General features: G+C 36.6%; 1 protein-coding gene across 3 annotated transcripts in view; it reads right to left on the bottom strand.

Annotated features, from left to right (window-relative positions):
- Positions 1 to 4,893: 4,893 nt before the first annotated feature.
- The window catches only part of COBLL1 (cordon-bleu WH2 repeat protein like 1), a 77,960-nt gene continuing 70,237 nt past the window's right edge, over positions 4,894 to 12,616 (bottom strand). For 2 of the 3 annotated variants that reach the window (XM_053982757.1, XM_053982760.1), the window contains exons 12-14: positions 10,976 to 12,588; positions 10,118 to 10,339; positions 4,894 to 7,425 (exon numbers count right to left, since the gene is read on the bottom strand). In XM_053982757.1, the coding sequence (XP_053838732.1) occupies positions 7,339 to 7,425; positions 10,118 to 10,339; positions 10,976 to 12,588 (1,922 nt within the window). In that variant the 3' untranslated portion in view covers positions 4,894 to 7,338. The remainder of the gene's footprint in view (positions 7,426 to 10,117; positions 10,340 to 10,975; positions 12,589 to 12,616) is intronic. The other variant, XM_053982759.1, reaches the window with a different exon arrangement.

Genomic DNA, 12,616 nt, shown 5'->3' with positions numbered 1-12,616 from the left:
ACTTGAACAAGACTATTTAAGACTATTAAATACATAAAATCATATTCACTTTGGCATTCTCAAAGGTAAAAATTGTTGAAGGTTTAGCATACCTGGGGGTAAGTATTACTTTGTGTGTTTTATAATCTTGTTTTTCCCTAAGCATATACTTTTGATCATAGTCAAAAGCCACACAGCCAGCTAAATAAACCTTCAGTTTTACCCAGCATACCTATTCTTCCTTTATGCTCTAAAGCTAGAGCAGCCTATTGCTTGATAGTCCAATGATTAATCACTTGCATTCATGTAGCAACTTTTGTGTTGAAACATGGTTATGTCATCCTAATCAGTTTTCCCTTTTTTTTTTTAAACTAAAGCAACCCCATTCCTTTAATCTCTCTTCACATGGCTTCCAAAGGTCTTGTTTTGTTCTGTCACCCAAATTGCCTTCCACTGTTAGATAAGAAATTTAAAGAGTCAGAATTCAATCTGAAATTATGCTGCTTTTAACGTCTTTATTTTTCACTTGGAGATTTGTTTGATTCCTGCTTATGTTGTTTTTCCCACTGATCATCAGGCAACTCACATTTCACATCACCTCCAAATTATGTTTTTTAAAGTAATGTAATAGTTACACAAGACACACCTACTTCCTTTTCCCGACGATATGGTCTAGCAGACCCTTCATTACACCTTTTCATCCTTTTATCTTTAGTTGGCAGCAAAGGCTATGTCTTTTATGTCTATTGAACTTTCAAGCACACCTGACAGTCTAAAATATTTTTTTTACTTCTGAAATTTTCTTTTAAAGAACATGACAGCAGACAGAGTCTGAATAAAGTGAAAAAAAATAAAGTCACTATTTACAGGTAGAGCCTTGCAGCCCATGTCCCCCAGACCTCCCTCTCTCATGGTTCCTTTTCCTGAGAAGCCAAGCCCTAGGTGAACTTGATACATAGAGCTTGTGCCTGTGTCTCATGGTAGCTTCTGCTAAAGCTCTTAACACAGCTCACAGTAGAGCTCAGGTGAAGTTACACAGATGTGTAAGAGATTGTCAAAACATGCTTAAAGAGCTGGTGCCACCAGCAAGCAGCTCTGCTGCCTTCTGACTATTAAAGAACCACCCTGGCACTAGTGCTGCTCTTGAGAAGGGTTAACAGCATGCTAATCCTTGACAGTGAGGCACCTACCTGTGCAGCTGCCTGAGTGCACAGCTTGCTCCCAGTCCTCTGCTATTTAAAAAGGAAGTTTTTGCAATCCACTTCTTCAGCCTTTGCTTCACCTCCTGGTTTGATTTAGGTGCTGAAGTTTAGAATTGCAGCAGCTTGGTGTTCATAGTGTAGGGATTTCCTTTTTGGTACGTGCACTTTGAAACTGCAGGTGGCCAAATACACTTCAATTAGCAGAATGCAAGTGTTGAATTAGCTTTTAGCAATTGAAGCAATGGAATGGTGTCTGCTGATCAGACCAATCATGCTGTTTAACCAAAGGTGACCAACTTTAGCTCCTGCATTCCATCTCCCCATTTAGTTGAAGTATTTAATTTAGAAAACTGCAATCAGCTTAACTATTTAAAATATTCTTTTTATTGTATTATTGATAAATCAGGGCTATATAAAGCCTTAAGCAAATGTGAAATAAATTCATTTTTTCTTGCTTTGCCACTTCAGATTAAATGTGACTATAGCCTGTTAGATTGCAGTCTTTCTTGCTCAGGATCACATAGGGAGGAAAAAAGGAAAAAGACATTAAACAGGCAGACAGGCACATACAGCTGAGGGAAAATTACAAAATTCTGAGTCCAGCTATAATTTATTAAATATTTTTTAAGTAGAAATATTTTAACCATTAGTAAGTACTCTAGTGGTTAATGTACACCAGCACTAGCACACTGAGTACACTAGCACTTGCCACTGTTGGCCAGATTTTTTTTAACAGCTGTTGGAGGTTCTGTGGACTTAACTCTCCCTCTGCCCTGGGCTGATTGTATGCTTCAATTCCTTTACTCCTTTGGATGTTCACCACCACATACACAAACCTAGTCCTTAATATTCACATTCTTTACACTTTTCTGTCACTTGTGAAGATTTCCTTGGATATCTGGTATTTCAGCATGTTCTTGTTTCTCTGGCTGGGATGACATCAGACGTAACAGGCAAAGCAAAATCTGCCCTGCTTAGTACTGATAACAACTGGTAAAATAGATGAAGAGGCTAAAGAAAATTTATTCCATCAGTCTGAAAGACTAGGAATTTCTGAAGAATGCATTCTAGTATTGCCTTAACAAGGACAGCTTACATATCATGTTTGTTATTTGTATTAACAGTGACCCAACTCTCAGTAAAAAGTGTACCAGTTGTTCTGAGAGTATTGACATGACTCAAACTCCTGTTATAAGCATTCTTTGGGAATGTCCAGACACTCATGGAAACTAATGCTTTAGAAATCACCAAGCAGATTTGTTGAAACAGAAGACAGTTGTTCTTCACCAGAACAGCTGCTATCAACAAAACAGACACTAAAAATACATTCATTGTACAATCACAAACTGTTAACAAGTAAACATCACTGGTGTTTGTTTGTAACAACACTTTATGTTATGAGCACAAGACTATTCTCAAAGTTTGGGAAGTAGCAACTTACATTCCAATTAAACTCTTTGGGGTTCTTTTTGGCACTAGAGTTCTATTTCAGCTGAGAATGATACAGCCCTAATTATTTCCAGGTCCATAAATGCACAATCACTCTGAAATAATACTAACAATACTACTACTAAGTTGAAATTTCCTAAAATTATTCCTTTTTGGATACATTTATTTTTCCTTTTCCCAATGCTAAGAGATTTTCTTCCATCACTGTATTAGCAAGTGTGGAACATGCTGTTCAAGTAAAGCATCCAGATCAAAAAAAGTAAAATTCCTTTTATCTCTACCTTATCCCTTCTCCTTCCCCCTCCCACTATTTCTTTTCTCTTAACTGTCTTGAATAATTTAGGAATAATTTAGTCCATTAACAATTTTGGTGATCTTTTCATGGTGATGGAGGGATGCAAAAAGAGAAGGGTTCACCTCCTCTTTCATTTAAACACTACCTGTTGTACTGTTAGTGAATGTGAGATTTAATACAGCTAAAAATGAGAAAACCATACATCTCTTCCAAATATGCTCCTTGAAGACATAAATCCATCAAAAAAGTAAATTGCTTGTGTTAAAAAGTAGGAACAGATGACAAAAAGTAATGCAACTTTATGTACAATATATTGCAATAGACTCTTGATGAAGAGTTTCTGTGTTAGTTCCCATATCAAATAGCTCTTTCAAGGAAGACAAAACAAAGTATTTAAGTATTTAACAAGCATTGTTTACCATACTCGGAAATTTCATGTCATTTTAACAAGGACACCTTCCCTCTCACAAAGCTACCTAATCAGAAATTTTAAAGGAAAAAACATCCATCCTAGCTGTGATTTTCAATTGGATTGTATAAAATAATCCCCCCATAGAAGGCATGCTTTTCAATTAGAAGCTGTGAAACATTTCCATTGATATTGCTACAGCTTTGCTTTATCACCAAAATAGACTTCATAAGCAATCTGTCTACAACAAGTGATATTTCAGCTATGCCATCAGCAGCCAAGCACTAACAGAACACCACAGCTCCAGAACCTCAGGCCATTCACAGCATCCACAAACAGTTTTGGGCCCATGATTGTGGCAGTTCCGATCCAAACATACCATTTTGACTTCAGCCTCACAGTCAGTTAACCCAGACAGAAAAATTAAGACATGTTCCCTTCTGCAAGGAGCTCCATTTGTTTGGATTCCAACCCACCTGCTTAGTCATTTATATTTAGTCTTTTATCTTGCTGCAGGTGTCCAACACCTCATAGGATGCAGTCTGGCCAAGCATTCAAGGACGCACACCCTACTGCTCAACGCACTTTTATCTTGTTTCTATTTAACAGAAGTATTGCAAACCTTTTGGCAGCTTAAAATAGGATTCTAAGTAGCTCCAACTGAAAATGTTTGCTGTGTCTGGTAACAGCTACCTGAAATAAACAAAGTTAAAAGTATTAGGTGCTGTCATGTGTGATACCATGCTTCTTGTCCATATCCACATCATTTTCGTGTCTTCTTGGAGATGATCATGTTGTATGTTACAATTACAAGTAGCTGGTAAAAATAAGGCACTGATTACTGAATGTACATCCCAAAAATGGAGACACTGAGTGGTCCAACATCTTGCAGCTGCAAAGCATGAGAGCTCTTACCTTGGCCTTACAACTTTTAGTCACAAGAATATTTCCAAAAGTTATCTGGTGGTGCTGTCCCAGCAAAGCTACTCCCTTCTCCAGGTACATCTGTAGTCTTAATCTTATTCTTCTGTAGAATAAATTTTAAAAGTATATCTTCTATAAGAGCTAACAAGATAATTTTTACTACCTAGCTCTTTGCTTTGCTAGCCCTCCTTAACTTGAAAGCCCTGGAGTCTGGACTGTGCACTGTGCTATGTGGATACCTGCTGCTTCTTCAAAGAACTGCTACCAGTAGGTTACAATGCACCTTCACTGGGGCCTACTGTTTTGTCTGGACAATTACACTGACATTTCATTTACTTCAGTATCCTGACTTTCATTCCTGAACATTTTGACTGCCATGGAAAAGCAAGGGGATTATAAGAGGTATGGTGTAACTAGTTGCCTCCTGTTGGAAAACATCTGTGATACGTGTTGTCCAAACTCTAAGTATTCTTGGGCTGAAAAAATAGTCTGTTTACCCTGCATGTAAGGTATCCACAACAAAAATTAAATGCTGTCTGGCTTGGGCTTGCAGTTACTAGGAACACTTACTTCTTACTTGAGCAGAAATGTTTTTATGGTTGAATAATGAATAAACACATCAAGTTCAACAAGAGTCTCTCTAGTAGACTTTAATAAAAGAGTGTAAGAAAAAAAAAAGCATCTGTAGAAATACAATAGCAAGATTTTAAAATGTCTTACATATACATGTTGGAAGAAGAGGGAAAGAAAAGGTTTAGCTAAAAAAAATTGCCAGCTAGTAACAAGTCTCATTGAAGAGTTTCACAGTACTATAGCATGTATAGACATTTCAGTTAGTTATCAAGCAAGTTCAGTTACACAAAGAAGAAACCCTAAAATTCAGGCAAGGTGGTTTTAATCTCTGTTACATAAGATGTTATTTACCTTCAGGAATTCACATGAAAAGGCAGCTTATTTTTAATATACAGGACTAAGAAACATACAGTAGCACAGTTTTGTAGTCAAAACTAAAGAAAATAACAAAGCATGGTTATTTGAACTTTCCCCAAAACAAGAAATCGGACTATGTTGAATTGTTTGAAAAGTGAAACATCATATATATTTGTATTAGCACACATGGAGATTGTAATTATTTTATGAAATAACTTTGGTCACCTTGGCAGAGAATACCAACAGAGGAAAAAAACCCTGTAACTCCCACACACACAAAGTACAAGGAAGAGACTCGTTTCACAATGCAGCCCCTTCTCTGGCAGTTTCAGATCAGCATGGTGTCTTGTGTTTTAGGCATTCCTATACTTCAATTATCACAATGAGCACAGACTAGAATACAGGGAGCAAGTTACAATTTTCAAGTCTATCCCTCAAGACACAGTGAAATCTAGAATGTAAGCCCCAGTTAGAAACTAGAAAAGCCCTTATATCTTTTATCTCACTATTTTCAAGTGAAGGTTGAAACTTTCCTTTGCAGTCAGACCCTGAAACAGGTCTTTTGAACTACCATGTGAGCTTCCCCCACCCTTGGAATGAACTCTTGATTGGAGACAAGAACAAGGAGGACATGGAAGTGGTAACACACATTGACAAGGGACTAAGGGATAAGGAGAGAAAACAGGAGAGAACAGCAATGAAAAAATGTTTTTCAGATCTCTTTATGAATTTCTATTTACTAAAACATTCCTTAAAGGGTTTCAGCTTTAAGTTAACACCATAACTTGTAATTGGTAATTGACTCTGTACTAGGAAAGTAATTAGACCTCCTCGAGATTATTGCACAAAAACCTGTCAGGAAACAATTTGAAAATGCACATCTAGATCAGTTTCTAACACTGAGTTATGTAATGTTTCTAAAGTACAATATATATATATATATTATTAGATAATAGAAACTAAATACAATTGCTTAATTTTAAATCAAGTCCAGCACAAAAATATTTTTATATGGCAAATACCCCAGGACTTGCTGCATGCATCCATAATGTAGCTATTTCATCATGAGTGTGATCATAGTTCCACCCCTCCCCCAAAATGTATAATCTTGACAAGTAACTCAAAATAGATAAAATATAACATCAAACATTTTCTTTTAATATATATTCCCATTTTTGTATTTAATGCTTAATCTATAAATAAGATCTCTGACATAAGCACGATTTATGTGGTTTTGTGCTGTTTTAAGATTGAAATATATTGATAAGTCCAAAGCAGTTCATTTTTTAGTTACACTTCTAGTGAAAAAATATTCTATTTCATTAAGTATCAAAACTGGAATTTGTTTTTTATTAGTAAGTGACTACATGTTGATGGTTACTTAAAGATATAATTAGTTCACAAAAATTATTGCTTCTCTGAGTGCTAGGTAAATACTATATACAGATATTTAAAGAGTAGTTGAGAAACATCATGTTGTGCTACTGATAAGAAAAGGTTCTGAGTAGTACAAAAGTTTCCAATAATTTATGTCCTGATATTTTTGTGTGTGTGCTACCAGGAAAAACAATTACAGGAGAGTAAAAAAAATAATCAAAATACATATCCCAATTACTGTCTGCTAAAGGAACAAAAACATCTAATTTTTTTAGACAGAAACAAAGTATTGCATTAAGATTTCTACTAATTACTATTTTAATTTAATAAAGTAATATGGAGGCAGCATGTGGTATATTTAAGTTCATACAATCTGTTAAAGTAATACACAGTTGAAAATTAATTATTTGATCTAAACCTTTTAGGTCGTTTCCAATCTGTAATTTCAGCATAGTGCTACATATTGTTCAGTCTTGAAGGCTAAAATCAATAATCTTCAATTCTCGTTCTGTCATAAGCAAAGCTCACCTACACCTTGTCTGAAAACTTTTTAGCAGCATAGTCAGCTTTATAAAGAGAAAAAGGCAAAATATTACTATAATTTACATATTCTAATAATCTTTTCAAGGCATCAAAAGACCCAGCTTGAAATTGTTATTACCGTTGACAAAAATATATTAACATATATTTGCATTTACACATTCAAAAATTTGTAGTTAGTATTAAGTTGGCCTATGAAGCAGTAGTAAAGTGCAAAATATTTGGTATAATATCTAGGGATTAGCCTTAGCTTCTGTGGAATACAAAGGATTAAGCCTGGCTCTTCCATTGACCGCTATGGTGTTCGATGGAGGACCAACCTAGAGGCAGGGTGGGGAAAAAAAAAAAAAAAAAGAAAAGAAAAATATTAGAGAAATGTTGATCTAAATTTCCAGATTTTTATCTCTCTAATATGTTACACAATGTTACTTCATTTAGTGTTTTTCTCATTGCAATGGAAGACCTCCTATATGATTTCTTAACTAAGCATATATTCCACAGAAGTGGAAACAGAAGACATTACTTAGAAACTTATTTTATCCTGACTAAAAATTTCATATATAACTATTCAGAAGACACATAATTTTTAGTCCTCCACACCTGGTTGCAAATACTTGAAAAACATCACTAAACCAAACATTTTTATTAAATATTGAATAGACCTGATTTCTTACTGAATCTTCTAACACTTTATAACATGATAATGTTTCTTTTATCAGAAGCAAACCATAACTTTAGCACAGACAGCCAAAGGCTGATTTTCAGTGGAACTGCATAACTCAACATTTCCAATAGGAGTTAATGGGAGTTGTAGATGCTGCACAGCCATGAGAACCACATACCACAGCACACAGTTTACTAAACACAATGAAAACATTCTCAAGAGAAAAATCGTTAAAAAGAAACCTCACTTGACCCATTTTAGGTTAGTAATTACTGAGGGCCCTATTGAACAGGAAAGACCAGCAACACAAAAGGCCACAGATCTCAGCACTGCATACTCACAACATATTTAGCAAAACAGTGGGTGAAAAAAATTAAAGAACTTGGCAAGTCGTACCAGGATTTTATTTTTTAAATTACTCTCAGAGCTGCAAGAAGAGAGATTATGGTAAGAGGCAAAAAGAGAAGCAAGTACCTGACAGACATCTCTCATTGTTCAAATGGATCAGATTATTACTCCTTTTCCTGACTGTGGCACAATACTGGAAGCTATGAGGTGTATGCATTCTAGAAATCCTCTCAATTCTCAAAAGCACTTTTGGGTGCAAATAAATTATTGATACAAAATGCTTCATTTCTCTGTCCCACTACTGCCAGTTTTCCATGTTAAACATAAAATGAGACTATGTTTTTATTAAATTTGCTGTAGGCCAAAAAAATCTCTTTCTGCTGTCAGACATACCTGTACCACAGCATACGCACTCTGAGAGCGAAAAGAACAGCATGTACAATTTTATGCTTGGCAAAACTTCAGTGAGTTCTTCACTGCATTTTGTTTGTGTTCCAGGGTTTTTTTTTTAAGCCTGGTTCAGATTTCTGTGCTGCAGACTGCTCTTCTTTATGGTTACAGCTTCCTCGTTATTATAATTTCTTCTTAAAAAGTACAGTCCTTTGATCACCCCAGTCTCAACATGTAATTTACTGACAAAGCACATCTCCCACCCACAGAAGAGAAAGGAAGGGGAAAAGCAATTTCAGTCATTATCTCTCTCCCCTTCCCCATGCCATTCTTGTACCTAGACTAAAAGACTATATGGGTCAACTCTACACTAAGAACATTTATATTAGAAAGAATGAATAAATAAATAAAGTGTCATATTATTCAGAATGTAATTATGCACTAGGAGAAAAAAAAAATCTTAAAAATATATGCAAATAAAATCCAAACAGTATTTCTGGTAAAACAGATTTTACCTCTAACGGATCGGATTCTGAACAATACAGTGTTTTCTTAATCTTATCCTGTTTTTAATATGATTACTGGCATGTAGTTAGAAGCAATTCTACAGTGTATTATATAACATTTTTACTGACTAGAGATCAAACCCTACTTGAGCATGCTTGCAACTTTTCCAGGAAACTCACTCTTCTTATTCACTGTAGAAAGGATGGGAGATTTACAAGCCTCAGAGAGGCTGTTGCACTACTACACTGAAACAAACACCTATGAAATGGAACGTTCCACTATCTGACCATTCACTGCAAGATTTTGACCAGGGGGAATCAAAGACTTCCATAAAATAAACAAACAAAAATGTCCCTTGTATCCACCTACCACAAAGGATTAGGGTCTTTCAAGTGGAAAAGGGAAGGAAAATAACCCTACTGAATTTCTTTGACCTTCTGCAATGAAAAATTATTCCTCAAAACAGAATGCAAAATACTAATGCGAGGTCAAGAAAACTTTGTAGAACTATGATTTTCTGGTTGCAAACTTGAAACAGTACAGATTTTACAAATGTAGACTGTTTTACCCAATGAGAGATATGTAGGTTAATTTTAGGAGAGAAAGTTTTTAACCAGAGGGAGTAGGGGAAGATGGTCCTTCCAGGACTGTTGACAAAACATTGAGAAATATCTTAGTTATGATGCCTAACAGATTAAGGACCTGATAAAGTGTAATAAATAGGAAAATTGTCCTCAGAACTGTGTGTTATCTGCCTGCAAAAGGTTGTAGCCACTTCAGGTCTAGAACAAAGCTGCTCAGCACGTTTATAAAGCCATTCCATTTCAAACCATGTAAACACAAACAAGTCAGATTTTATGGACAAGATACTTAATGATAACCTAGAGATTTCTATTTCCTTTCAGGAATATTTTAATTACATTTGTACTGTATGGAAATATGGACATTTGAAGCTCTGTGTGTGCATTCACCAGTTTATTCTGCAAAACTGACCCTCTTCCCCACCTCTCTTCCCATTGTTAAGAGACCTCCTGGCAGCAGTTTGTGCCAAAACTAACTGCTTTTAGAATCAGGGATTAGTATGGTAATTTTGAAGGAAGTACCATGAGTTCTTTGTTTTGGATGCAATGATGAAAACTCACTCTTTTCAATTTGGCAGCAGCTTCTCCAGAGCGGATTGCAGCCAGCAGGCTCTGGTGGATCTGTTCGGGGTCAGCACGCGGGAGCGTCATCGCGGTTTGTCTCTTAGTGACAGGGCGTGGGTGGTCAGGGGAAGCACCTGACTGCGCCTGACTCTTCTGCTCACTGTGCACATGGCTGCTTTTCTATAAAGGGAGGAAGTGGAAGGAAAAGAAGCCAAAAAGTTTTAATCTGAATTGGTTATAAATGGAAATCTGAAACAACCTGGCACAAGGTTGCATAGCAAACTGCTGGCATTCTAGTGTTTGCTTGGTTCAAGATTTCTGACATCAACCACATTTCCAGCATAGCACATAGTTTCTCTCTCAAGTAATTATGCTAGCAAAACTTTATAGCTCCATTCATGTGCTTGTGACATGACCACTTGAAGCCAAATGGATCACACCATTCAGAATTAAATTTAAGAAACCAACACACAGAACTATAAAGAACAAATTGTAAAAACTCCTAACATAAAAGTAAGTATTACACAGGATATATGACTATTTAATTTACGGTTCTTTAAAGTAGGGGATGCTAATTAGGCAGGAAAAAAAATATTTCCAATCATCTGAATGATGTTGCTTTTATTTTTAACATTCCCTGTATTCCTGCACTTCGTTACAATGCTGTGCTACTGGTGGACACCAGGTGGACAGGGTGTTTTCCCTGCACAAATACAGCACTTTCTGGTCAGGGAGCGGTTCAGAAACAAGCCTTTACAGTGGTTGCACTTGATGGCACTGGATCCACAGTCAATTAGTATTGGAAATAAAGTTTACCTTATCCATTAGCCTATTTTGTGACCCCGCCGTTACAGTCTGTAAGGAAGGACTTTTCACTTCAGGCATGGAGGTAGCTGAGGAGAATCCAGCTGCCAAAGGGACAGAGGAGAGTTCCACTGGACATTCCTCTCTCGGTGCCTGGCTAGTGATCGTACGTGTCTTATTGAATGATTGTGACCTTTTGACTGCAGATGAGACAGCAAGAGCAAAGGGGGATGGTCTTGAACTGGAGTATGGCTTTGGAACTGCAAAAGTTCTGAGAGTTTTTAGATTCAGTGGTGCTGGAGGACAGGAGGGAACACTTAAAGGCTTATTGCTTTTAACAGGAGAAGTGGAAGATTCAATGATTTTTCCATCATCAACTTTTTCTTGATCTGCAAGAGGAGAGGGAATATTTGTTTTTTGTAAAGCCAAAGAAGTCAAATCAGATGATGAGATTTTTTTACCCATCTCTGTATTCTTAACTTCATTTTGAATTGAATTAGGTGTACAAACTGTATTTCTGGCAACTGCAGATGTCACATAGTGACCTGAAGCTCTTCGTTGCATCTGCAGATAAAAAGAACTAGGCTTCATTGAAGGACTTAATGGACTTAATGTATTTGACTTGTCCTGAGTCTCAGAAGAAGCATTTGTATTATCCAAGTTTAGCATCAGTGGGACAGGCTGCCTGAAAGACTCTCTTTCCATCTGGTTGCTCTCAGTAGTAATCTCAGCTCCAGAGGTCACAGTATGTTCAGAAATGCTGTTCGCACTCGGCAGCACACCATTTGCTGCTGCAGCTTCATTTTGTGAACCAACCTGCAAAGGACCCACACTTTTTGACAGATGAGGAATTTCAGTTTGCACTATGAATTCTTTGGGGTCTTCCAAAGTAGATACCTCTTGATCCTTATGATCTGATATAATTTCTGATTCCCAGCTCTTCATCATTTCTAAGAATTTTGGAGGCACTATCTTATAAGTAGTCATCCCAATCTTTGGTATGTAATCCCTTGTAATTTCATTAGCAGGTTTGGGTTTAGGTTTGGTGTCCTGTCTATAAAAAGGCTGATCTTTTAGCGTGGAGTCATCTGAAGTTTCAGCAGTGGTTTCTGGTGAAGCAAAATCACTGCCATTTATACAGATGTGACTCTGGTCTTTTATTGGAATTACTTTTTTATGAGTAACTTCTTGTGTCTTAAGATTTTGTTCTATTGTAGTATCTTCACGCTCTTGATGCATTCCATGCATCACTTGAGCAAGGGAGTTGTTCTTATCTCTGTCGTGTTGAGGAACCAGTTTTCTAAATGTGGATGATTCAACACCCTGAGGAACAGTAATTTCCTTCTGCACAGTCCTTCCCAAATTGCTGTCCAAAGTCTGGATTCCAACATCCTGAGTTTTTACTGTGTCCAAGCCAGTTGCATTTGTTTTGCCATCTTGCTTTTCTGCAATCAGTTGAAGATAATTCCTATGACTTACAGAGATGTCATTTTTACATGCCTGGCAGTTTGATAGTCTGTCAACTTCAAGCTTGTTATTCTCTCTAAAATCTACTGTTTTAATTTCGGCTGTCTGAAGTTCTTTCCCTTCTTCTGTTGTTGGAAGGAGTTTTGTATCGCTGTGATCTTTAAGTTAAAGAAAGATTCCAGAATT

Source organism: Vidua macroura, chromosome 7 (assembly GCF_024509145.1).
Source record: "Vidua macroura isolate BioBank_ID:100142 chromosome 7, ASM2450914v1, whole genome shotgun sequence".
Taxonomy (NCBI): Eukaryota; Metazoa; Chordata; class Aves; order Passeriformes; family Viduidae; genus Vidua; species Vidua macroura.
The sequence above is the reverse complement of the archived record's forward strand: the minus strand, read 5'-3'. Positions and strand labels throughout refer to the sequence as shown.